The sequence below is a fragment of the Ambystoma mexicanum genome, chromosome 5p (genome assembly GCF_040938575.1).
Source record: "Ambystoma mexicanum isolate Mex_15411 chromosome 5p, UKY_AmexF1_1, whole genome shotgun sequence".
NCBI classification, from domain to species: Eukaryota; Metazoa; Chordata; class Amphibia; order Caudata; family Ambystomatidae; genus Ambystoma; species Ambystoma mexicanum.
In genome coordinates this window covers 433,125,439-433,153,108 of record NC_090930.1, presented here as the reverse complement: position 1 = coordinate 433,153,108, position 27,670 = coordinate 433,125,439, and the positions used below count along the sequence as shown (strand labels likewise).

The 27,670-nt window shown below is 47.2% G+C and overlaps 1 protein-coding gene across 1 annotated transcript in view; it reads right to left on the bottom strand.

Annotated features, from left to right (window-relative positions):
• Window positions 1-27,670, bottom strand: part of GPC4 (glypican 4) — a 227,157-nt gene that overhangs the window by 13,412 nt on the left and 186,075 nt on the right. Inside the window, exon 4 of the mRNA XM_069612832.1 lies at window positions 20,006-20,171. Coding sequence (XP_069468933.1) covers window positions 20,006-20,171 — 166 coding nt within the window. The remainder of the gene's footprint in view (window positions 1-20,005; window positions 20,172-27,670) is intronic.

The following is a 27,670-nucleotide window of genomic DNA, read 5'->3' as shown; positions in this document are numbered from 1 at the left end:
GTACAGAAAATAATTTCATTTCCTTAATTCAGTATTAGAATCACTTCTCCCCCAAACCCCTAAAAAAGGGGTCCAGGCGCCACCAACAGAGTACCCCAAGTGAACTGCATTGATATAACCAGATGCACAATCCTCTAGCACCCTTAAAAGCCTGGAGGGCACGGCCACAGCCTATAACCCAAGACTAGCACCCTCTAATAAAAAGCCACTTTGTCAGCACGTCAAAAACATTTTAAATGATCACAACAATGCAAATTCCCAGCTCTTAAAGGGATGGAAACCAGTGGCAGCTAGCTATATCCTGTCCTCCAGCGCAATGTCCCCGCTCTTAAAGGGATGGAAACCAGTGGAAGCTAGCTATATCATGTCCTCCAGCGCAATGTCCCCGCTCTTAAAGGGATGGAAACCAGTGGAAGCTAGCTATATCATGTCCTCCAGCGCAATGTCCCCGCTCTTAAAGGGATGGAAACCAGTGGCAGCTAGCTATATCATGTCCTCCAGCGCAATGTCCCCGCTCTTAAAGGGATGGAAACCAGTGGCAGCTAGCTATATCATGTCCTCCAGCGCAATGTCCCCGCTCTTAAAGGGATGGAAACCAGTGGAAGCTAGCTATATCATGTCCTCCAGCGCAATGTGCCTGCTCTTAAAGGGATGGAAACCAGTGGCAGCTAGCTATATCCTGTCCTCCAGCCCCTTGCCACACTACGAGTTACGTTTTGGAACATGTCCCAGAATGATTAGTACATGCATTTATCTGTCAGGGTTACGGGTTGGGTGGTCACGCATATTGCAATAAGTGAATTCTGTTACAAATAGCCTTTGAAGCGTGGTATTTGCTGGTGCTTCCCTTCACATAGGCTGAAGTCGGCCCTGCGCCTGCTTGGCTGGGCCGAAGGCTACCTTTCTCTCTGCCCTGGAATGCGCATTCCAGCCAGAGCCTCCATTCACCGGGAGCACAATTCACTTGAATGACAGAATTGTGGCGATGCTTCGAATGAATTGGTGCTCCAGCCAGCACGGTGACATCAAAAAACGTCTCCCTTTTATTCAAAGAAGGGTGAAAGAGGACGGACGATGAGCCCTTTCACTCGCGAGCACCACACACACTAGTGACGCACACGATGAATGAGAAGGCTGCTCCCGGCGGAATTTAGAAGCTCTGACCTGCAAACAGGTCCCCGACTCGAGGCATATTTGGTTGAGAAAGGAGAAAAGGTAATAAGAAAGGAAACAAAGAGTCAGACTTATATTGTGGCGGCTCGCGGTACAAAGCGATGCTTCAAATCTCAGAGCAGAGAGCTGGCATGAATATCCCATTGTAGGGGGCGGGGAGGGGGGAAATGCTTTTGATGTGTCTGCAAAATGGAGATTTTTGCAAACAAGTCTCACGCAGCCTGAATGCGCACATGTCACGACTTTTGTTTGCTTTTGCCCCATCCTGGACTAGTGGGAAGGACGAAATTTTAAGCAGCATATCCAGGGAGGGAAATGCGAGGAGTGTACTTTGAAAGAAGGAACTAGTTCCATTTTTGGAGACTGCTTGCCCGCCCCCCCCCCCCCCCACCCCTCGCCCCCCTTCAACCCTAGCACAAAAAGGCTGCAGATCGATGATGTGTTCGTGAAGGCCTGAATGCTTCTGGCCGCTCGGCCTCTTTGTAGGCCTCGGGGCACGGACAAGCGCATGAGAATGTCGAGCGAATGGGGCCTTTGGTCGCCCCTGGAGCCACGGTGGAGCGTGTACCCTGGCGCAGGAATGCGGCCTCTGCTTTGACTGTTGACAGGAAGAATGCACGAGGCATTCAGCGGCGCTGCCAATGCTGCCCATCAAAGAGAAGGGCGCCGGCCATTGGGTCGGAAGTGCATATTCAACCAGAGCTCTGCCTGCCGCGCTGGCCATTAAGGCTGCCAAGAAAGGCCAGAGCAAAAGAAACACGAGTTTGGGGGGGGAGGGGGGGAGATGGGCAGGGATCTGGCTCGGGGTTGGCCAACGGGCCACACTGGCAGAAAGGGATGGAGAGTTGTATCGAGGACATATAGAAAGTATGGGCGAAGTTAAAAGCAACACAGTCGATTCGAAGGCACTTAAAAGGTGGTTTGGGTTGTAGCCTTACCCGTTTCCCCATTTACAAATGCTGCACTGACGATGATTTCTGGTCTATTAATCTACCAAATACGTGCATGAGCCTTAATCAGGCAACCCGAATTTAATACGCTGAAGATGGCTACAGATCCACGAGGCTCAAAACAGCCAATGATGAAAGGCGAGCCCTCGCCTAAAGGGAAAAGGAACGGGACGAGAACATGATTACATTCCAGGTGAAGCAGTAGCCTGATCAAGGACAGGCCCACTTCCACACCTCTGCATGTCCATTGCCCAATTAATGAGCTTCCTCGTTCATTCGTATTTGTAATGTTCTTCTGAATCACATCCAAGACTTGTAGGATGGAACCTTGGGTTGGAGGGCCCTCATACACCCCGACTTCTTCACCATTTAAGAAAACGAGGCATACAGAAACTCATGGATTCATCCAGGGTTATTACCCCAGGACAGCGAGGAGGTAGCAAGGTTGTGGAGGCCGACTCTCTGGTTTGCTGCTGTGGGACTTTGCTTGTTTTTTTAGGAACAAAATAATTCAGGTAGTCGTTTCTTAAAGGGAGGTTTCATAATCGGACCCCCTTCATAATTCTCCATCCCAAAAATCATAGTACAGTCATGATCCTCTGCTGCAAGTGTCTACTGATATGCCCACCACCAGTGCTGCAGTGGCACCAGAGCAGGTTCAAAGATCACATGTGCATTCCTAACAGCTGCTGCAACACAAAGTTCTAACAGATAGAGGTGCTTTTTAATCATCTGTAGCTCCGAATCGAAACCTAATAATTGTGTATGCTATTCAGCCTTGTGGCGCATTACACTGTAAATATAAGCTGTGCCTGGTTCTGGTAGGATGGCTACTGGGTACACAAAAACATGCAGCCACAGCATGTGGATGTCATCTGTGTCATTGTTGGGAGCAGTGCTCTAGTTGTGACAGGTGTGAGGGGTCAATAATGCAAGGCGGACAACAGCTTGCAGTTTTCTCAAAATATGACATTTTTAAAGTAAAGGTTTTCATATGAAGCCTCACTTGCCCTACTCTACAGAGGAACTCCCTACCTAGTCTCGAGGCTAAGGGAACAAACTCTAGCATGGGTAAACTGGCCCTCGCTCTAAACATATAAAGGAAATTATAAAGCAATATAAAGTAATATACAATATCTGAATGGCCTTCCCCTGCCTGGGTAAGATCCCTTTCACAGGCTTTAAAGTCAACTTCAAAATGTTCAAAGTTAAAGAAAAGTCTGGAACCAGTTCTTATTAGTTCCAAGTCAAAGCAAAAGTTCAAACAAAAATCCACTGGTAATAATTCTTTGGTCTTGGTGGAAAAGATCCACTTCCAAATTCCAGCATAGAAAATAGCACCAATGGTAATCCTGGTTATGACTATAAAGTGTCTCTTCAACATTATTTGTCACAGTACAAAAGAAGGTGTAATATTTCCTCAATGACAGTAATATACTTTTAGGACTTCTTTAGCTACAAATTTACATTTGGTTAGGACTTCTTCAGTACCTTTGGTATATTTGTCAGGATGCGTCTCTTTGGGTTGCTGCTTCCTTTTAACAATCACCTTTCTACTGTTGTTACTGTGAGAACAGTCACATTTGTCCCACAGTATGCCTCTACTTCAAACCACTTCAAAGTGACATCTGCTGACAACGTTGTATGCCACCACAGTTCAGGAACCAATGCCACTGCTTTGTACTTCTGAATTATCAGGCAAAGTCTGACAAGACACGTCATCCTCTTTAGGTAGGCAAGGCACTCTTCCTTTTAATGAATTCCTAAAAAGGGGTAGCCTTTGCCTCTTCCGTCTGTCTAACTGCCACAATGATAACCTGCTTCTGCCCACAAGACTGACTTCCTTTCAGCTTCAGCAGTCTTTAGCATCACAGGTTATAATCTACTTCTGAATATTCTTTACAAGCATCCAGCTCCCCTTGACTAGCTTTAGTCACACCTTTTCTGCCCAAGTAATTACCCAGAACCTGTAGTGCCACTCTTTCAGCTTCCGGTAACAATGCCACACTTTTATCTTAGGCCACCAGACTACTGAAAACTTCACAGTGTAGGTGGATAGCTCTTAAGAAGACTGGTTTCACTATGGAAAGGGGTTGCCTCTTGGCTTGGTTAATTTGTTTTTCTCTTCAGTATTTTGTACTCTTTACTTCTTGATAAGAGAAATAATGTAATTATGGATACACTATAGGAGTCAGACTTTGAAGTAAAAACACAATTGGGAAAATGCTACCACTCTTTAAGGTTTAAAGTGGTGTATAGAATTGTATTTCTGCTCTGCGCAGTGTTAAAGGATGCAACAACTTCTTTCGGGAAACACAATTGAGCACACGCAATGATGTTTTATTACATTTTGATTGCTCGTAACTTGAACAACTCTTCTCCAGAACAGTTGTCTCGGGTCTGGCCACTTCAATTGGGAGTTTCTTTTCCTCCCAAAACCCTCAGCTTGCCTTCAGCTTCTGGCCTTGGGCTCCTGCACGATCACAGCTCTGCAATCCCAGCAACTTGGCTCACATGGGAAAAACTTCACTTCCAGCAAGTCTTCCTCTACGCAGCCTCTGCAATTCAGGATTTGGGAAAGGTTCCTCTCAGACCTTGCAGGTGAAATCTGCCTCAACGTTCTGGCGCCCCTTCTGTGTGCCCACTTCCTCTGGAATTGCCAGGCTTGTGCTTTTCCTCTACTACTACTGCCAGCCTTCCAACTCCTGTCCCAGCTCCTACTACTGCTTTCCTGCTGGGGCTTTGTATGCCTCACAGGTTTGACAATAGACTTCAGGTGCAGCCTGTTAGCCTTAATTGCCTGACTCCAACAATGGCTACTAGGCTTAACTGCCAGACTACCTCTACATGCCTCTTTAGCCCTCTTCCTCGTCTCAGTACCTCTAGGATTCTGGGACATGTAGTTTGTTGTAACAAAGTTAGTTTTTCTACTTCTAAATTATTTATAAGGCTATATTTAATTACCTTAATACTTTTAACAAAGGGGCTGTGGGTTTCATCTTTTACAGAGAAAGATTGTTTAGAGAAGACAACATTGCCACAATCCTTTGCATTGCACCAGTGGGATTGAGGAGAGTATTTATTTAGTTGCGACTCCAAAAATGGTCCTTCTTTTGGTATAGTGTGCTTTGATGTTACAACCTTAGGGTTCACAACCTTAGATTTAATATGAGGTTCAGAGACATTAAAATGACAATAAGCCATAACCTTGTTTGGCACAGTTGTAAGAATCTTCCTATCAGAGGAACATTACTGTGCCTCATCCCATGGAATCGCCTCACCACCCTGGGCCTCGTCTCCTCCCAGGTGATCCTCCAGCAGAACACCACCCCCAGGGTTGGGACCGGGAAGCATCTGCCTTCCCATGGCCATCTGGGAGGAGACTTTAGACAGGGGTTTGTTGAGGGATCTGCAAGATTCTTCACACAGGGCCTGTGTATATAAGATGGCTGGGCTGTGTGTCTTCACAACAAACACGTGGGACCCTGCCCCTATGTTCTTTGGGCCCCTGGGAACAGGTGCTTCAAAGACAGTTCTGAAAACAAAGCCATTTGTGTCATGAGCACTGGCATCCTTCTGAAGTAGTCAGACATGGGAAGGGTGTGGAGCTAGAATAGCCAGAGAACAGGTTTAGGCAAAGAGATTCTGCTAGGTCTCCCTACCATTCTGCGCCTTCCCTACTTCTTGCAGAGAAAGCACTCTGTATGACATCAGAAAGCACATTACACTTGTTGTAATAGCCTGGATTGGACCCCTCACAACATGCCTGCTTTGGAGCAATTCACTGTAGCATTTTGCCTTGATAAGGGCAGGACATCCTGTGCTTATTTAATTCAACTTTGACCTCTGAAAAGAAGAGGGATTCACCCAAACTGTGTTGGGATTACAGTCTATTCCAAAGTCTTCTGCCACAGAAGTAAAGGCAGAAGACCCCAATGCAGAGGCAGGCTCTGGTCCCTACCACCCCCAAGGCTACATTTAGGATGACCTGCTGACTGGCCCGGGCCTACTGCAGCAGAGACACTGATACTCAGGATACTGCTCAATAGAGGTGGCAGAGACCTGCAAGTGTGCTTTACAACCCTCCTGGCTGGCAGGTGCAGAAGAAAAGACTCACCTGGCCTGTGGAGAACCCGCATTGATTCTTCCCAGCACCCAACAGTCAAGGACATGCTCGGGATACAGTTTCTCCACTTGATCCGTTTTTGAGCCAGCTCAACCACTTGGGACTTTGGACACTTTCCAAGCTTCTACGAGCAACAGATGCTGGTTTTGACACTACACTTTCTCATCTGCTGCAGAGCCATCAAGCTGCTTACTCAACCCGTCACCTGCCTGTACTCCAGCACTGTTCGACGCCCAAGCACTGCAATTCGCTGTTGGACTTCTCCGAGCTGAGTCAACGGACTCAAGATGCAGACTTAAACTCATCTCTTGCCTGCGCATCTCTCAATCAAGAAGATCATCGCTGCAGAGACCACAACACTGCTGCACCACTATCAGACAACTCGACCTATCTTGATGTCCACAATCTACTGGTAACCACCAATTCGATATTCCTAGACGTTGACTCAAGCAAATAAAAGCACAGCGAAGCCTAGCATGATGCTGTTGAGCACAAGGGACAAGAAAACAACCCCCTGGCCTAACTTAAAGAGCCGTAGAAACTTAAGCCCCATTCCTTACCTTTTTAAAAGACATAGCCTTGAACATGGACATTGCTGCTGAAAGGCGTTGGCTCAGCACCCGTGATTAACTAGAGTGCCCCATTTGTTCTCAAAACCTACATTCGCTAGGTTTCCATTACCGAGCTGATTATTTAGCGTTTTTACTCAGTTGTGTGCATTGTTCATTTTTAATAAAGTTTCTATTGTCATACAACCTTGGCTGGATATCTTTCATTTTGCTACCACTGTACTACTACTACTGTTCGTGCTGCAACCGTATCAGATCACACTGAACTCTACTGAAGTTTATAGCTTGTCCTCAAGCCCACATTACCAAAAGAGTCAAAAGAGGTTGACCGGTCAGGCTGTGTCTACTTCACCTTTATGCCTGGGATCACTGCTGGTTTAGTGGTGATGTGGGGCTGAGTAAGCGCTTTAAGCCACTACTCAGCCCTGTACTCAAACATGCCATGGAGATCTAAAACAGTAGTCATTTCATCACAGGAGGTTTAAGAAGGGCATTAAAGAAGAATATTGCATCCCCTTATCCCCCATCTATGAAGTGACTGTACTTACAAATGTACCTTATGGAAAGCTGCGTGAAGCACGCTGCAGAAGAATGTGAATGATCGGGTTGGCTCTGCAGAAAAAGACCATGTGGAATGATCTAGGTGAACTCATAAGAAAGTTTAAAGAGGTGTAGCAAAATTACTTTAACCAGTGACATTGGCTCACATGTCAATACTATTACCTGAGACACAAATTGTTTTTGAGGCAGTACCATTGCTCCAGATACCAAATCTGTCCTTATTTTCGTTCTGTTGCGGCAGACTGGCATTAGTCTTGTTGGCAGTTTTGTTAATCGTGATGCTTTCATTCACTCTTACATTACATTTGCATTTTCAATAAACAATGGTGATAGAGATGCTTCCAATCCCTTTTACACTAAATTACCGGTGATTTCACACTCAATTATGAGTGATGGTAAGGAGTGCATTCCCTCCAACACTAAATCATGGCCAATGGTGATGCTTGGATACTATTGCATAATATATAAATAGCCATGTGATTGATTGCACAATGGTGAAGACTACATTCTTTTTTACACTAAATTAAGGGTGATAATGATGAGTGCATTCCCGCTTACACTAAAATAAATGGGAAACTGTCATGCTTACGTTGACATTTGCACTCAATTCTGTGCGATATTGATGCTTTCATTCAAAATCCAAAGCAAGTTTTATTTCGGATCAAGGTGTACACATTCAAAAAAAGTAAGCACGAAAAATCAAATCTAGAAAAATTAAAAACGATTTTAGCAAATATAACCTACTTTATTACAAGTTTGTGAAAATATATTTCATTAGTGGACCAAAAGAGATTCTAAACCAGCAACCAAAGGCGTTGCAACGTGTAAAACCTAACGTGTAAAACATACAAAGTGCATGTAACGGTAGACCCTATGACCTAGGCTACTAGGTTAGCAGTAGATCTTTTCCAATAAATGCAGGGGGTGGGCAGCAGCATCATATATAAGTAATGGTAGGTAATGGCCGCTCCTTTCCAGCACAAGCAGCTTTGACCTGGAATAAGCTGCCAGTGGATTTGCCTAGGGAAAAGGAATTTGTTAACCTTTGGCGAGCGCTTGAAAACTATTTTGTTTAGTTTTCACTTTTTTTCCAGTAGGATGCATGTCCCTTTCTGTGGGCCCTGATGCCTGCCTGCTTCGGTGCAGAATACATAAGCAAATAAATATATAATCATAAGGGTCAATTTGACATATCAAAACGCACGGTACAAGTTACTTACGTATAACTCTTGTTTTCTAGCATGGGTCTTGCATGGATTCACATGCTCGTGAATATTCAGGCTGGGAATACTCAGTAAAAAGAAAGCAGCTTAGCTTTAATCTCAAAATTGCTTGTCTCCTCTATAGCCTATCAGTGTTTGTGCTATAATGCCCCCAGCCAATGACACGCGTCCTCCCTAAGGTCCACCCCTGGTGGCCATCTGCAGATTTGGTTGCGCACGCAAAGTGGCAGTATGAACCAAGAAGAGCCAGGAAGGGGAAGGAGGGAGGGTTTGCATGTGAATCCATGCAAGACCCACACCGGAGAACAAAACGTTACACTTAAGTAACTTGTACCTCCTCCAGCATGTGGTCTTCTATGTATTCACATGCTCCTGAATACGATTACACATCAGTACATATATACAACCACGGGAGGTAGTAAGGCTCACAGAAGCAATACACTTAACCCTGCAACAGACTCACCTCAAACAAACAGGTTGCATGGCACTGCCTGGCACACCTGGGACTCCTCCCTGGAATTCCTGTTGACGCATTACAATCTCGTGAAAATGTGGGCAGACCTCCACGTAGCAGCCCTGCAGATGTCGAGCAGAGGAACACCAGTAATTAACGCTGGAGCTGCTGCGATGGCTCTGGTGGAGTGGGCTCTCAGCCGGCCTGGCAGTAGTCTGTTAGCCAGACGATGACAGTGCATGATACAGCCAGAGCGCTAACTGGATATGGAAACCTTAGACAGGGCCTTCCCATTTCCCACATGCCCAAAATTGTCAAAAAGCTGAGAAGTCTTCCGAATGTCTTTTGTGCGTGCCAGATAGAACTTCAAGGCATGAGCAATGTCCTGAAAATGCAATGCCCTTTCAGCAAGTATAGTAGGGTTCGCAAAGAAGTCTGGCAGAACTAAAGGCTTGCTGAGATGGAAGTCCAAAGAAACCTTTGGCACGCAGGTGGGATGAGCCCGCAGCACCACCTTAGTAGCATGGAATGACAAGTACGGCTGCTTGCAGGAGAGCCTGAATCTCGCCCACCCGCCTGGCCGAGGTGATCACCACCAGGAAAGCATTCTTTCACGATAGAAACTTGAAAAGGGCACAGTGCATTGGTTCAAATGGAGGCCCCATGAGCTTAGACAGGACCACGTTCAGTTCCCAAGCCAGGGCAGGAGCTCTCACCAATGGAAAAGTCTTGAATATACCCTCGGGGAACTTCTTGGTGAGCCTGTGTGACTGCAGGGAGATCTTGCCTGGAGCCCGTGTGTACCGGGATAAGGCAGCTAGATGAACCTTCATGGAGATGTGAGCCAGGCCAGCTTTAGCCAGTGAGAGCAGGTATGGGAGGAGCTGCGCAGCCGTCACCCACAGCAGCGTGATCATCTGTGGCCGGCACCATGCTGTGAACTGCTTCTACTTGTGTCTGTAGCAAGACAACGTAGAGAGTCTTTACCTTGGCCAGGATCTTCTTGCACTCCAATGGCAGGGAATAGTGCCCAAATTCTAGGGCTGCAGGAGCCAGGCGGTAAGGCTCAGCAACAATGGGTCATGGTGCAGGATTGATCCATTGTCTCTAGAGAGGAAGTCTGGAACTGGAGGCAGCTGGATGGCCTGAACAACTGACAGATGGAAAAGGTCCAAGTACCAGATCTGCCTTGGCCACGTTGATGAGTATCATCTGCAGTGACAACATTAGAGTGTGTTGATCACACGTAACAGTAGCGGAATCGGAGGGAAGGCATACAGGAAGAGTCTGTCCCAGGGGAACAAGAAGGCATCCCCTAGACTCTTTGGCTGAGGATATCTGCTGGCAAACTTCTGGCCCTTGGCGTTGGCAGCTGTCACAAAGAGGTTGATCTGGGGAAGACCTCACTCGCTAAAGAGGTGAGACACCTGCGCTTGATGAAGCTCCCACTCATGACAGGACCAGAGCTCCCTGTTGAGCGAGTCCGTGATGGTGTTTTCGATTCCTGCCAGATGAAAGGGGATGAGGAACATGTCCTGATGAATGGCCCAGTGCCACAGCGACTGGGCTTCCCAAGAGAGAGCAAAGGAGTGCGTACCGCCCCGTTTCCTGATGTAAAACATGGTGGTGGTGTCCATGAAGATCCGCACCACCTTCCCCTGTAACAGAGGCTGGAATTACGAGAGTCCAAAAGACCGCCCGTAGTACCAGAATGTTTATGTTTAAGTTCTTCTTCTCTGGGAGCCAGAGGTCTCTGGCGTGAGGCTGTCCTGTGTGCGCCCCCCCAAACCTCTAGTGTAGTGACCATAGCCTGGTATGGAGAGATCTGGGAGGGGGCTCCTTGAGTGGGATTTTGCCGAACCGACCACCATTGAAGAGCTAAACTCACTGCCTGATTGAGGATGTCTTGTCCGTCCATGTGCCTGCGACCTATTACCACCTGGCATCCCAGAATTCCTGTAGGGGCCGCATTTGGAGGCTGCAAAAGGGAACAAGGTGGATGTAGCCAGACATCATGCCTAACAGGGACTTGAGAGACCGGACTGTTGCAATGGATGCTTTGGATAGACGCTGAACCTTCCCCAGGAGGGCTTTAACCCTCTCCTCTGAGGGGGTCACCAAACATGAGATCTTGTTGAGCCGGGCACCCAAAAACAGTGCGTTCTGAGATGGTACCACAAAGGACTTAAGATGATTGATGAAGAATCCGAGTGAAATCAGAAGGCGTATGTATCTCCCCTGTGTGCTGGGTTGCCAGTGTGTGGAAGCGGGACCGGATGAACCAATTATCAAGGTAAGGGTAGACGTGGTTTCCCTTGCGGCGTAGATGCGCTGCTAACGGGTGCCAAGCATTTGATGAATACCCGCGGAGCCGATTTCAGACCGAAGGGAAGGGCCTTGAATTGGTAATGCTTCCCCTGGATAACAAAATGCAGGAAGTTCCAGTGTTTGTGAGGAATGATTGATTGATATTTTATTTCGATCGCGCTCGTACACAAGTGTTTGTGGAATGCGGACGTATGTGTCCTCCAGATTGAGGGTTGCCAAAAAATCCCCTTCCTCCAGCTGGTCGAGCACGGGCTGCAACTTGACCATCCAGAATTTTTGCAACATGGCCTGAACCTCCAGTAGCAGCTGGGCCATGTGGAGTTCTTGACACATAACAGGAGGAATGCGGGGCACCTGTCTTGAAATTCTGAAGCAAACCCCTGCTGAAGCACAACCAGTACTCATTGGTCCATGGAGATCTTTCGTCACTGATTGACAAAGTCTGATAACCAGTCTCCCACTGGCGTGTGAAAGTGGGGGCATGGGCCGTAGGCTGGTTTAGGCCTGCTTGGGCTTCTGTGTCATGGACGACTGACTACGTTGGCCTCCACTGCCATAGGCCTGGGTGTGACCCCTGTAAGCCTCCTGGGTGGTGGAGTGGGAGGGCTAACTATAGGGGGTAGTGTACCCCTTGGAGGACCTGAAGACTCTTCCCATGGAGGCACGAAAGGACAACCTTCTCTGCTGCAGGGTCCAATGAGAGCACGCCTTCTCCATGCCGGTCTTAATGGCCTGGAGAGTGGCATCCAGCGCCATCCAAACAGGTTGTCCCTGTCAAACGGCGCGTGCATAACCTTGGTCTGCACGGAAATGTGTGGTCTTTAGCTAACATTGGCGTGTACGAGCCACACCATTCCCCATCTGGTGGTACTGAGTCCGCTATGTTCAGCACGACCATGATGGCGTCGTCTGAGGCCACCTCATATTAATGGAACAGAGCCACAGCTTTGGCATTGTTGTCATCAGGGCTGAAGTCCAGGATGGGCCTGAGCTTGTACCACAGCTCCCTGTTGTACCTAGACTGGATGGTGAAGGCGTTGGCCACCTTGCTAGTGGAGGCTGCTGTGGTGATGTGCACTTGCCAGCTGCATTGAGCTTCTTGCCTACCTGTTCAAGAGGCGCCATGGACGATGAGGGGTTTGATGACTTCTTCCTGGCAGCGGATGACACCATTGAATCTGCTGAAGGTTTAGCCCTGAGACACGTGGGGGCTGAATCTGGGACCCGGTACTTCTTCTCCAACATGTCACGCTTCGATGGTGTGGTATTTGCAGCATTCATGACTGCCAGTCCATCTTCCCAAATGTCCAACAAAGGGATAGACACAATGGTCTTTTTTGCAGACACTCGCCGTTAAAAAGGGAAGCCTTCCTTCTTTTTCTCTTCTGGCACTAGATTGAAGAGCTTGGCTGCCTTCGAGATGGCGGAGTAGAGAGAGCCAATCTCGTCTGGGTGTGAAGCCTTGGAAGCCCCATCTGCGGGAACGTAGACGTCACACTCAACCGGCAATGTCACTATCGGTGTGAACTGACTCCGCCACAGGGGGCAGCACTGGCCAGGGGTAACGGTTGCCCAATGGGGCGGTGTCGGCTGATGCTGATAAGGCCTGAGAGCTCCTGCCTGCACCAGGCACAGGAGTAGCAGGCAGCCGCTGCTGAATCTCTGCCACCAACGTATGCAAGGTGGTGAAAATGTCCAGGGATATTTCCCTTGGTGCAGGAGCAGGTGGTGCAGCAGAAGCTGGGTTCAGGCCACTTGGAGGGATAAACAGCTGCTAGGGCTTATGGGATTGTGATCCCTCATGAGGCAAGGGTCCCTGGACCCCTCCCTGGTCTGAATACAAATCTTCAGGCAGATTCTACTCAGAACTGATATAGTTACATCGTGGTGGATCTCCTGGGGAGCCAGAGGAACAGTCCTGGTAGGTTTGGCCAGAAAATCCAGAGCAGGGGGTGGAAAGGCTCTTGCCTGATCAGATTCCTTCTAGAGGAGGCTAACACAAGAGCCTGCAGAGTTGGAATAGGCACTGCCCCCGTCAACGGGGTCGTAGTCGGTCTAGGAGGCAGAGACCCTAGGCAAGCTGGTTGTCATGAAGATGGTCGTTAACAAACTCTTCGTCAATGATGGAAGACTCCCCCCCCCCACCCACCCAACAGCGTCATCGATGGGGCAGTCGTCGCTTAAGTGGTCGTCGACGAGGCGGAGGAGGTTATCAATGTAGCGGTGGTCCTGGTGGACAAGGCTGTCGACGGGGCTCGCACCACTGACTGTCGACGACAGCGGGCCAGTGACGGGACCTTTGAAAATTTGGCCAGTATCCGTGACTTCCTCTCACATGTAGGACAACCACCAGCCGGCAGGCTAACAGGCCAACCATCGAGGACCGACCCCTTCCAGAACTTGGTACTGCAGCTCTGGAGACCGTTCGTTGACTAGGGCGCCGATGGAGCGCTGGATTTTGCCATCTTTTGGATGTTCACATAAGAAGCATCCTCAAAGGACCTTGACCTCTTCTTGCCAGAGGGAGTACACTCAAAGGACCCGTTGGCCCTGTATAAGGCATGACTGCGACCAGAGGCCGCGTCAGAGGTCTTCCCCTCCTCGATCCATGTCACCAATCTTTGGTGGCGATCCCCGTTGGTCTTCGATAAAAAGGAGTGGCAGATTTTGCATCCGTTCACGTCTTGGTGAGGGTGAAGACAATAAAGGCACTCAACAAAGATGTTCTTCGGGCTGCAGCTTTCACAGGTACTGAAGAGGCTCTTCTTCATAGCATCAGCCATGGTGGAGGTGTCGAGATGTAGGCCGAAGCCTGGGCTTGTTGGCGCCATGGCTTGAAGATCCTTATATAAGTTTCCATGATTTCCTATTTCACTCAGTGGGCCTCTAAACATGATTGATAGAACTTCGTTGACAACCGATCCCTGATGTCGGCAGTCGCGGCCTGACGGTAGACTAAGAATAGATGGAAGAGATCTTCTGAAAATGCAAACAAAAATGCTAAAACCTATGACATTAGCTGGGGTCAGTATGTCCCAAATGACACCAATAGGCTAAAGAGGAGATGGGCAGTTTTTAGTTTAAAGCTAAGTGGCTTTCTTTTTACCAATGATTCCCAACCTGACGGGGAATATTAATGAGCATGTGAATCCATGCAAGATCCTATATGCTGGAGAAATGGCACTTCTCGATCGTCCAACGTCAACAGGTATTTCTAGGTCTCTCCCAAATTGTCACAACCTTCTGCATGCATTGGAGTAACTAGCCACCTCTTTCCCAAATGCAGATAGCACATATAGGAGAACATGCAGCTTTTCCTAAGTTCAAGCTAAAGACACACAGTCTCTGCTGGCCATCCAGGTCACTGTACCAACACGTTGCCATGCTTGTGAAAGGCATAACCTCTCACTGGCATAGCCCAGTGATTAAGACCAAGGACACAAGTTGGGATTCGTTCTAGGTATTCCGAGGGAAGTCCTAGGCCACAGGGAAGAGTGAATCCTTATCGCCTGTATAGGAGTGGTTACAGGTGAGAGCCAGCTCTGTGAATTATCTTAAAGATGTCCCCACGTAACAGTGTTTTTGCCTGCCTTTGCTGCACAGCTTTGCCCAAAATGCCATAATTCGTATGGAGACAGGAACTTTGGTATAAGGTAGGTTAGTCTCATTGTGTTTAAAATACAGAGCTACACACGCCAAGGACGTTTTTTAGAAATGCATTTTTAATGGATGCCATGATTCCTCGTATATCGCACCTGGGATATGATAGGATAGTCTATTTATATAGCGCCTATACACAATGTGTTTCAAAGCGCTTCAAGCCAAGGGAGGGAACAAGGGAAAATACAATGACATTCTTACAGGCCATGAACAGTAAGGGTGTGAAATTAACTATCATACTCGGCCTGACGACATTTCAGATAGTGCAAGAGCAAAGACATAAATAAGGAAGGGAGGGGGAGAGTGGAAAGGAAATGGAAACAGACAGACGAATAGCGTACTAGGCCCGACAACATTTCTGGTAGAGCCGGAAAAAACAAAAAGGTGAGGGAAAGGGGTGCAGAAAGGGAGGAGAGGAACAAAACAAGCGACTGTCGTACTAGGCCTGACGACATTTCAGATGGTGCTGGAGGGGGCGGGTGGGAACACGTATGGGGTGGGGGAGACATGTTAGGGGTGGGGGAGACAGATGAGGTTGCTATCATACTACCTCAAGGAACAATTCTGATAGAGTAAGTGCATAGAAGAAGTAAGGGTAGGCAAACAGCCTTGGCCTTGTACACTTGAATAGCAGCCTTAATATGAAATGCACCCAACGATTGCTTCATGTGCACCTGAGTTGTCTTAATTTGGGAGTCCCATGATGTGTTGCCGCAACACAGATTACCAAATAATCAAAAGTTTGCACCAGGTCTAAAGGATTTCCTTTTATCCTAAATGTTATTTTCTGATGATCTACAATAAAGTTTGTACATTTCCCCGAATTTCTAACAAGGTTGTGTCAGTACAAAAGCCATCAAACGTCATCAAGAGTTTAGTTAGTGCCATCTCACTCTTACATCACTGCATTATCTGGAGAAAGAACAATGGGTAGCGTGGTTCTTAATCGGAGATGCATCTGCGGGGATCCAAAACAGATGCTGAGCAACATCACTGATCTACAGAATGAAGAAGAGAGGGCCAGGACACCACATGCATCACCCCTCCTGTGACCATAAGGACCTGGAGCGAGACACCACCCTTACCAGGACAATAATGCCTCCCTTGGCCTCCCAGCACGAGTGCAACGTTTCTAATCATTGATCTACTCGCTAGCTCCAGGAAGATCAACATCATTTGCCCCCAAACCCCACCCTGGGGTCGATTTTCAGCATTTAAAAAATGAAGCATCAAACGTTAATCTAGCATTCTGCATTTAGGATGGAAGCCCACTTGGTAGTGAGACATAGCCTCTTTACATAGAGCCCATGGCGAAAGTGTCAAGTAAAACTATGCAAAATAGGTGTCAAGGAGCGAGCTGGACCCATAGCAACTGGGCATTGAATTGGAACGTTCGGCATATAGAGAGAACAGCACCACAATCCGCCTTTTACATGAAACTGAGTGATGCTGAAGCTTCTACTCACTACACCAAACGAGGGATGGTGGTGACCCGCACATGCCCTTTTGTAGAGGGCAGAAGAATACCAAGCAATTCAAACCAAATACGACTACAGTTTACATCCTGGTTTGTCGTCCTCCCGACAGTACTTGAGCATGCCCTTCCGCGTGCGTGCGCGCGCGCCTGCGCAAACACTCATGTACACACGCGCGCGCGAGTTTACATTCGCCACATTATAAAACGTCACTGGACTTGCAGCCTGCCTCATTCAACAACCGGAACAAAACCTGCTCAAGCTTCCCTTGTACTAAATCTAGACACCGCCTCGACGTTGTCGGAAAGTTGGAGCACTCAGCAGGCTAATTCTACGGCTGAACGCGAGACTGAAAGCGCCAATTCTGAAGCAGTAGGCTACGCACTTCCAGGTCTGCCTTTTGATCTTATATTCCTGCCCAAGGCGAGTAAACAAACCCGCCGAGCCCTGGTACTCCAGTCTGTTTCGGAGATTTATGATCCCAGAAGTCAAAGTGCAAAACATACGCCCAAATTAAGCCCTGGGAGCAGGGAGTCTCTCGGCTGCCTCCCTTTCTCTCCAGTGACTGGCGAGCCAGGAGGCTGGCTTCTGATCTGCAGCGTGTTACTATGTGCAAGTCACTTTACAGCCTTGCCCTTTTATGTGGCTCTGCTCAGGTCACAGGGCACAACAAATCAAATACTTGCAGGGATAAGCAACTTCCTCTTTGGCAATTTCAGACCTTACATTTCCTCAGGAGAGTGCAGCTGCAAACCTGTCTAAGTGAAGTTTAAGTAAAGGGCGCAGACTACTGCGGGGTTGGGGGGGGTGAACTTATTGGTATGAGGTCCTAGAGCAACCAGATTCCTTACTAGGCAAGTGCCTCCACAGAACTGAGACTGAATGAAACAAGGCGTAACCAGACGGTTGAGTTCAAATCAACAGTGGGGATGATGGTAAAGCTACTGTGCAAACCTCGCCAATGGCGTGCCTCGAGGAGGGGAAGAAATGGACCGGAAGACTGGGCACATTGATGCACACCGGTAATGCAATGAGTAATGAAGAACCAATGCGGTATAAGTAACAAGCGCAACCTTTTCACAATAAAGCGAGCTAATAGGAGCCTTAATGTGCACACAAGAATGCCCAACGATCCAAGGCAATGATTTCTGCACGAGGGAGGCCACTCAGAAATTTAGTTCAATAAAACATGAATTGGTAATGCAGATAGGGATAGGATCACCTTCAAAATTGTCACACTAACATTCAAATGCCTGAACAATGCTGCCCCCCCCATACCTCAGGGACAGAATAATAAGAAAAACCTCTTCACGACCAACCAGAACAGCCAACTCTTTCTGTCTCCAAACCCCAAGATTCCGACTGAAAAAAACAGGAGGCAATAGCTTCCCCGTGCAAGCAGCTCAGTACTGGAATGCCCTACCAGTTGAACTAAGACGGGATCAGTCCTACAACAGCTTCAGGCACCATACCCGCACCTGGCTCCGTCGCAATGACCTGTGAAACTTGCAACCTTGTGTATTGTGTACTGATACCATACGCACCTCTCCACTCTATCATGTAAAACGTACATAATGCATCTCCTGTTTATAATATGTACCTGTATGTAAAGATTGTATAGAATGTAATTACTGTATATAACATATAATACCAACACGTGATAACCCTGTAACAACCCTGTAACCAAGTTTTAAGTATTCTTGTTACTCTGTGCGCCCAGTTACCCAAGAGTTTTCTGGTGCCCTATAAATAAACAACTAACCAACCAAGATAGTAGGCAGTCCTGGTTACCTTGCATTTTTATTTTTAGGGAATCTTATGCACTAAAACCACTTAGACCATGTGTGTACACCACTATAAATAAATAATCTCACTGAGAAACACTGCATCCTAGAGTGAGAATCACATACATAAGATTCGCTAAAAATCAAAAAAATGCAAGGTAACCAGAACTGTCTACCATTTCCCTACTAGGAGGTGTTGGTTCAACTCTACCAACCTGTGACCTTGCATAGGATATAGCAAGACCATCAGAACAAACCACGATCTCAGCACATGAGTGTTCATATCTAGAGCCCAGCTTTCTCTCTACCCTGGTAATGCAGATAATATACAGCAAGGCAATAAAATTGCCAATGATCCTGCTAAATCTTGATTTTGCACCCAGGGGAAAACTGGCCAATTCAGCCTGAGCCCCAAAGGGGTGGCAGGTTTGATGAATACACCAAGTGCACCAATCATGGAGTGAGCATTCATAGTTTCAAAGACAGGCGATGGCCCTACGGTTTTGAACTCCATCTTGGAAGCCATTAATAGCTCTATGGCAGGTGAATTTGCAACTATACTCAAAGTGCCGTGTGGCTGGTAACAGATAACTCACTTGGGTGTCGAGAAGATCATCACTCTTAAGTCCTTGAAAAAAGGGTCATGAAGCTGAAAGGAAATCCAGCAGTGCTTAGGTAAGGTGTCAAGGCAGAACCAAACCAGCTGAGCGAGATGTGCTGGGTTTTGATTGGATACCCTGACACACCGTGTCACATGGTTCCACATCCCTTCCATTGGATGCCAATCTATTCAAAATCTGGAGCCATGCACAGTACCCTGAAGATGTGCACAATAAAATCAACATGGCGCCTCGGGTTACATTTCATCACAGTGGTAGCTCTTGACAACACATGCTATTTTACCCACTAGAAATACCAAAGATAGTGACAGAACAGGACCCCAGTGCCCCAGGCGGTGACATGATGCGACCCTTAACCTCAATGAAATCACAGGAAATGGATACAAATCCTACATTAAGTAGGATCTGAATAAACATATATGAAAGCAGATAAAGGCACTAAAACAGGCACAGTTTTCACCGGAGGAAGCTGGTTTTGGGGATACAATCACTCGTGCCTCACAAATGATGCTCCTGCGATCAATTGCAGTGGCACGCAGTACCTGGGCATCAGTAGATGCATTGTTCCTACCAAAGGCTGTCAAGGAACCAGAAGTGTGCAAATAAATGCTTCCAAATATCCCGGATAGCTAAAGTGAAAGCTAAGAGTATGGAGGAGCTATAGGTTTCCCTCATACAAGCCTACTCACCACATGCTTTCCTCTGATCTTCATTCCCCACCGAATGACCCCTTCTCCCCCCGCCCACGCTCCTCATCTACACCCATCCCTTCAACCTTCCCGCTCCCAACCGTGATCCCTCGCTCCACGCACTTTCTTTGAACAACGGTTTTCAGGGAGTTTTGCTCATCTGTGAGCATGTATTTGGGGTAAAGAAAATTGTAAAGGTGTATTAAAGCGTTAACTGCAGGTATGAACAATGAAAGCAATTGCTTTTGAAAGACAAGTATGGCCATCTAGTAACATGCAGAGGCGGCGTGAGAAGCCCCTTCTAATGCAGATGAATATTTGCGACCTCGCATCTAGAAGATCTGCAGCCTGCATTCATCCTAGGCACGCCACTGGTAAGCAAGATTCCTTTACCTATGAAAGTGTTCCAGTCGGTTTCTAGGTCTCCATGGTTGGCTAGGCAGCCCCGCATCACGTTGAGGCAGTAGTTGCTGCACGGCTTCACGGTGACCAGGCCCCGGCAGTAGGGGCAGTACATCATTTTCAGTAGCGCTCCCGAACACTCTGGAGTAGGGTTCACCTTGAGAGGGAAGGAAAGGAAATAGTACATCAGAAGATGCTCAAAGCAGCGCAATCAAGAACAGCAACAGTGTTGTACAGTTTGCAACGCTCCGTTTTGAGCAACCACGGTATTTGGTCCTTGGGACGCACATGTGTTACTGAATTCTCTTGAAATGCGCACACTCGGGGTGGGCGACATTGCACGAAGTCCATGTTGAACACATCCTACCAGATAATGCCCCGGAGTTACAGTAGAATGCATCACCAGCGCACTGTCCCAGCCACGATAGACACAAATACAGACGTCAGTCAAGTTGTTAAGGAACATGAGTACAACATCATTTGCCACTAATTAAAAGTAGGAGGATGCTTGAAATACACATTTGTTGGCAGTGCTTTGGCAGTGCTTTAAAATGGGACAATCAATGAATGGCTTCTACGATTCACAAGAGAATACTTGGGGGTCTGAGTAGTGTCGGGCAGGCACTAGGAGGCGCCAGAACCTTTAAAAGACATACGGGCTTGTATAACTCTGAGACAGGGGTCCAACAGGTGCGGCTGAGTATTCTTACCCAGCATGAAAGGGGCAAACATCGATTTTAAAATGTGTATTCAATATGATATCATTAATCACCAGTCAAACTGGCTTATATAAAAACCAAATGAAGTCAACATCTTTCTAATGGAAAGAATTTACTATAACAAACTTTTGCAAAACAGCAATAATGTATGCCTTATATTATAATTATGCTTCACAGAATTTCTAAAAAATCTTACTCCAAATGTATGAAATGGATAATGCGATTGTAAACATGGGCTTATAGTGACATCTAATGGATACAGCTATATTTTGTCTCATTATTAATTAATCTTTTATAACACGCTCAATACCAGAGACCAGTTTCGAAGCGCGGGCCAGGATTTGAACCTGTGTTGCCCTACGTTGTCTTGCTTCAAAGACAAACGTGTTGCCCCTGAGCTATCCTCCTCTCTTTTCATTGATTGTTTTGCTTTCAGGGAAAATGGGTCAGAGAAATCAAGTCATGAATGAATGGCAGGGGCCAGGCATGGGAGCAATATTTTTTACCTTGCTGTGGTGGAGCCCTGTCCCACTTAAAGCTCCTTCTATTGGATTGTCTCGTTTCATCATATAGTGGCTGGGGCCAATCATGTTGGATTCGCGGTGGACATGTGGGAACATATCCCTCTAATGGTGTGCAACACTTACTTCAGCACTCTGCTAAGAAGCCCCTGAAAAGGCACGACAGGCAAAGTGACTGCAAAGGCATACATGCATGCCTGGAGCGCCTGCACTTATTCCTTCTAAGTCTCGGGTAGTCCGAGAACCTTTTGGAATGAGTGCCTCTACGCCCTTTCAATGGGAGCCCCAGGAGTGATGGTTCTAAAGGACTTCAGCGCAATGGTGCAGGCATGGTTTTCTCACTTATGTCAGACAGGATGCATATTAGACTTGGTATGCACAGCTGGCGGAGTGATCTCACTCCAGTCCCCCTTCAGAGTGAAAAGAGCATGGGAAGTCATCCTGGCCGCCCAATCAAGCAAAATGTGTTCTTAACTCGTTCACAAACTCCTGTCAGCAGCTTGATTCGCTGGCAGGATTCCCTTCCACATTAACACCCAAACCACCAGGCTGTGGCTGTCGCAGAGGAACAGGCCACACCATCTTCTACCAACCCGACAGTCGGATGGCAAATGGAACCTTGCGGCATACGGGTGACCATCTCTTTCAGCACACATTGGGGGACGCATCAATGCAACTAAAACCACACAAGCAAGCTCTTACAAATATGCAAAGGAAAAAAAGTTAAACATCCCCTGTGATAAATTAGACAAAGGGAAAATGCAGTTGATAAACTGGCCTACTAACTGCTTTTGCCCTAGTAGGGGCAAGCACATCCACTGCACGGCGAGACACATCCGGAAATACTCAGGGATGCGAGTCCCAATATTTCAACCACTGCGGTTATAAAGACAATGGCCCTCATAAGTTTGCCGGTCCAGTAACTATGGTACCGGTAAGCTTGCCGGTACTGTAGTTACCGGACTGGCAAACTACGAGTTCTGCTCCTGGGTGCCTTTTTCGTCCCACAGGTGTGACCTGGCGGGCGAACCGGTACCCGCGACCCGACCATGTCAGATGCACGGCACCATTAAGAATGGTGCCGGTGCATCCGGCCTCCCCATTCCCATTGATCCCTATGGGGCTCCAATGGGGAGCATTTTTCTCCAGCACTCGGGAATGGGCAATTACCGGGTCTGCCGGGGCTGTAATGCCCCGGTATTTGCCCATTCCAGGGCTATGGGGAAAAAATTACCGACAGTTTCCAGACCGGCAAACTACGAGTCTGCAGGCCGGTGGCGTTCTGCCAGCCATGGTCAGACCAGGTGGGAGGAAACGGCACTCGTCCGCAGACTTTCACGGAAGCACCGGCACCACCGTCATTAACGGTGCCGGTGCTTCCGTGGTCCCCATTCCCGTGGAGTCCTATGGGACTTTGGGACTCCATGGGAATGGGGATCAACATTTTACCGGCGCTTGACTTACCAGACCGCCAGGGCTGTAATGCCCCAGTGATTCCGGCAAGTCAGGTGGCGCTAAATCATGGGTCCGGCGGCTACCTGCTGGTTTTACAGCACTGTTTCCGCTGGACCCGTAATGAGGGCCAAGGACTCTCAGATCTGGCACAGCATTCTTCCTAGTAGTCTCACAGTACAACTCCTCCAGACTTGGCGGATCCTCTTTCTCCGTCCAAGCGTTGATCATCTGAACTCCCAACCCCTGCACATTTGCAACATTGACAATCACCTGGAATTCAGAAAGGCCCTCAAAACCTGGCTTTTCCCTCCCTTCTCTTGAAACCCTCCACAACTACATTCCTGACTGGCACACAGGAACACTGACCCATACACAACAGCACTCCTATCCGGCAATACCCCGCGGATACCGGCAGCATTCGCAGCAGCACACTGTGACAAACTCCTCCTTACCGAAACACAACACCTTCACACCCATGCCCCATGGATGCCGGCAGCTTTCGATGTGACACAGTGAAACAATCGTCCTCCCCTCCCCCCCTGCCCAGTCATTCCTCTGGGCCATCTCTCTCTGCTCAGACATTCGTTCCAGGGAAACCATGAATAACGAAACCAGCCAATTGCACTGGACCAAGAAAAAGAACACTGCAGTCGTACTCCAGCCAAGCCTATGGTACCTATACCTTACACCATGTATGTGGACACAGACACGGCCACCCATTCATGCACCCTAGAATGCTGCTATGGCTATGCTATTCCGGTCTAGCAGCACACATAGCCGTACACACTGAAACCCCTGACGTACCTCAACACCTCGGCCATTAGCATACAGCGACAACCAACAAAATAAAAAGTGGTTTAGCTGGGCACACATTGAATCTCAAGCGCTAGAGCTCTATCCTAAACCACCAAGAGCACCCACACCTCCAGGATGTTTACTGGAGCCTAGCCAACCTACCTAACTCCTAACCCAGCAGAAATGCACAAAAGCACCTTTATTTAAACTCTTAGAACCTCCCACACATGGACTGCGGGCACCAAGGGCGTTTCAACCACAAAGCGCATTGAGGCCATACAAATGGGAAAATGGCGCTATATAAATGACGAATACAACAAAAATACAAAGTCATGGAAACATGAAGGCAGGTCGGGGTGTCAACTGAATACATGAAAAGAATGTTGGCTGGTGCCAGGCATTCTCTTATACACAATCAACACTTCCACTCCAGTGGTGCGTAGATGTGACGTTATATTGGTGTTGAAAAATAATCCATTTTATGTTCCCTTATCAACACTGATTGTGCAGAACAGCACCACAAACATGATCAGTGAGACTACATGGCGCCACCTCTAGTCGACCATGATTGGTTGCAGGAAATTGGGAAAAGATGAGACATCTGAGCAGTTGTGACTTTACTAACTGCTTTCGACATAGGAACACCCAGTGAACTATACTGACAAGTCACATTCGAATGTTAGGCATCCTTGCCTGAGAAACGGCAGAGGGGTCACGTGGGTGCTACTCACCAGACTATGGCATAATGAGGTGTTGTTAATGTCTCAAGGTTGAAGGATGTTAATGTTAAAGGAGATTTGTACCGCGCACTATAACCATCGGAGTGGTCCCCTGGCAGATTTGAAACAAAGGGGGGTATGTTAGGCATGTTAGTAGGACAAAGTTTGTAGAAGAGCAGGGGAGCTGTGAAGTACTGTTGGCAGCTTCAGTTCGGTTAACACCGTTCGCTGAGCGTATTGGTGTGTTTTTCGGCTCCAAGTCTGTCATGTGCGGTTGTGTGGGGGTTTGTGTGGTGAAGTGTGTGCGGGTTGCTGCGGTTGCAAGAGGTGTGGAGGTGTGAGGAGTGGTGAGGTTTTTAGTAGGTTTTTTTTCGGGGGTTGGTTAGTATCCTTGTTAGGGAAATGCATATTCCTATTGCGTCTTCGTGATTAGAGGAGGTTCTTTCCTTTCGGTGATTAAGTTTCAGATTGATAAGGCTGTCACATCTCTGTCATTATACTAAGTTAGCTACTTTGGTGTTTCCATCTTTGTATTCGACCAGCCCTTTTATCCCAGTTTGTCTCTGCTGTAACCTAGTCTTTTGATTGAGTCTTTTGGATTGATTTACTTGGGAGCTACGCCCGTATCCTACATCCTTTCTAAGTGGGTGAGGTTGTTGGTAGTGTTAGGCATGTATGCCAAATTCTGTCCTCATGGGGTTGTCGCTTGGGTTCTATTCCACCTAGCGTCTTCTCTCTTGTTCTTGTAGGAGTTTCCCTTAGTTGGTCTTGGATGTTGTCTGTGCCATTATATGTTCTGTCAATCTGTTCTTTGGGTTTCCTGCTTGATTGTTTTAGTTGTTTCAATTTGGTTCCGAGGTGTTGAAGAGCCATTTTTTTTCTAAATTTTAGGTGGTCTTTCGTGTTTCTTAACAGGATGTTCTGTTAGGAAATGTATTGTTTTAATGTAACTGACTAAATATAGTTTATTGTTTTATGCACGATTCTCAGACCCCACAGACAAATATGAGCTTGGCAGCCATTTTGAAAGGACAGGAATGCTCGTCAGTTTCCCCATCTGATTCTCTGAAGCTGCATAGAAAGAAAAGTTGACTCTTGCTGCTGCCGTGGTTATCGCATTGGACGGGTTTCTACATTGAAAATAATGCCATGAAACAACAGTAGCAATCACCAACGTTTCATGAGACCAATGAAAACAAGACCTATTAGGAGCATAGTATGTAGTTGTCAGAAGCGTATAGGATACGAATTCCGAGTGAAATGATGAGATCATGTAGACATATTAATTATCATCATTTCTTGTTTGAGGGACCATTGCTCACAAAGATAATAAGTATATTGTTTTTATATTAACTTTTGAATAGGACGAATTCACAATGATATGAGATCGGCAAGATTCAACTGCTGCTCTCTTGAGTGCAAGCATGCTGTCTCCTTCCAAAATCCAAGGATCAAGAGCAGGCGGATGAAGCCAGATCTGCCAATTGGCACCACGCAATCAGGATCATGCGTTTTGGAAGACGGGAAGAGAGCAGACACACACTGACATCATACTTGGGCTTTGCAGATTACTCAGGCTACAACATTTGTACTGACCAATCGCTATTGAGGAGGAACACTGAAACCTTTAGGGATGAAGTAGTGTGTCGTCTGCATGTGGAGAAAGTGAAAGTGACGTGTATGCCAAATGTGGCAAAATCTGACCACCGGGAGGGTACATGATGCAGACGCCGATGTGCCGGTGAAGAGTGAATTTCTGGCTTTGCCCAGAGAACTGGCTTCAGTTGGGAACCCTCTGTGGGTGGAACAGTAGCTCACCCGCTCAGACAGCCATCATAGGGCATTCAGATTGTGGACACTGGGCTATTACGATTAGAAAACAGGGAGGACATCACCTTTATCCAAGCTTCGCTTTTTAGTCGACAGCTTGTCGCAGGCCGCGACCTATTGGCCAATAGATGTAATGGGATAAAGTTAAACTTGCAGTTAGTTTAAGAAGGCAGGACGAGTTGAAGGTGATTCGGATGACAACCAGTTAGCAACTCTGCACCCTCCTGTTGTGTTTTGTAAACTACGACACACAGCACTATCAATAAACAGTGTGCTGTCTGCAGATTATAAATCACTGAAGTAACAAATGAATGCTGATCTCACAAGGTTAAAATACACGACAAAAAAACAAATGATTTCATAGCAAAGAAACACCCACCAATAAATCTTTGAAAAGTCCCCCTGTACAGACAGCGTGCATTGCCTTAAACGGGCCCGACGGAAGACCGGCGCTAATCCGCTTGTTGACATTGTGTAAGGGCCTCCTACATACACCGCTCTGCGTGAGGCAAGAGGTTCGATAGCAATTCTATGTTATCACTGACCTTACAAGGGTTTTTCTTCGTTCCCTTAATGCCTTAAAGCATATCTATAATGTTTCTTTTGAAAAAAAACTGTCAAGTTAACATTTAGCCAACAAGAGCAAAGAAACACGTTAGAAGGGCGATAGCCCGATTGCACTCTCACGCAATGCGGCTCTCACTCAAACAATGGATGGGCCTTGTAACCTTATCTGCCAGGGCTGGCCTTCTCAGGGTTACCCATCATTCCTTCCCGCCATTTTAGCCGCCTCGTAGTGCAAAGTCTTATAAAGGAAGCACCTGCTTCAACAATCGCAGTTGCATAGTGACTGGAGCAAAAAATAAAAAAATAAGCAGTTGCAGCACCTGAACAATAAAAATGTTAAAGCTTTTCATCATACATTTTATGGTCAATAAATTCTGAACAGTGAACCATTCTTCTGAAAAGCGAATGTTTTAAAAATAAATGGAGCTCGCCTGAGCTGAGTCAGTCCAATCGTTTCCTGTCTAGGCCACATTCAGCAAAGTAGGCAGGGAAGCAACTTTTGGAACCGAGACCCCGAGGCCGGAAAGTGCATGGATGGCGAGGTGCATGGAGCGGTCAGGCATAAAGCGCGCGCAACGCGGAAGCCGCTATTATCAGAATATCAGTGCCCGACAGATAGGAGCTGCTGGCAAGCGGCACACAGTATATCCGCCGTGCACAGGATGCCGTTAATACCTCGTCGCACGTTTCCTATTATTAGCCAGGCATTTCTTTGGAGCGGAGCGGACCTCCGGGGGTTGGCTAAATGGTGTCGACTGGGAAGATATGCGCTCCAAGTAACTGGTACTCTGACAGAAACGGAAAGACCAAAAACGTCTCCAAACTTTAACAGCTGCCACGTGGCCACGTCAGAATGACCCCTACCCAGCAATTTACATACCAGATCTGTGCGCTTTCCAGTTCTCCATTTTTAACATGGACCTTCATGTTGCATCATTCAAGGTGAGGTTTGCTGACAAAAAAAGAGGGTTTGAATAAATGATGCAAAGTGTACATTATGGCTGTGGGCTTGTTGGAAGCTGTGCACATTCATATTTTGTATAGGAATAG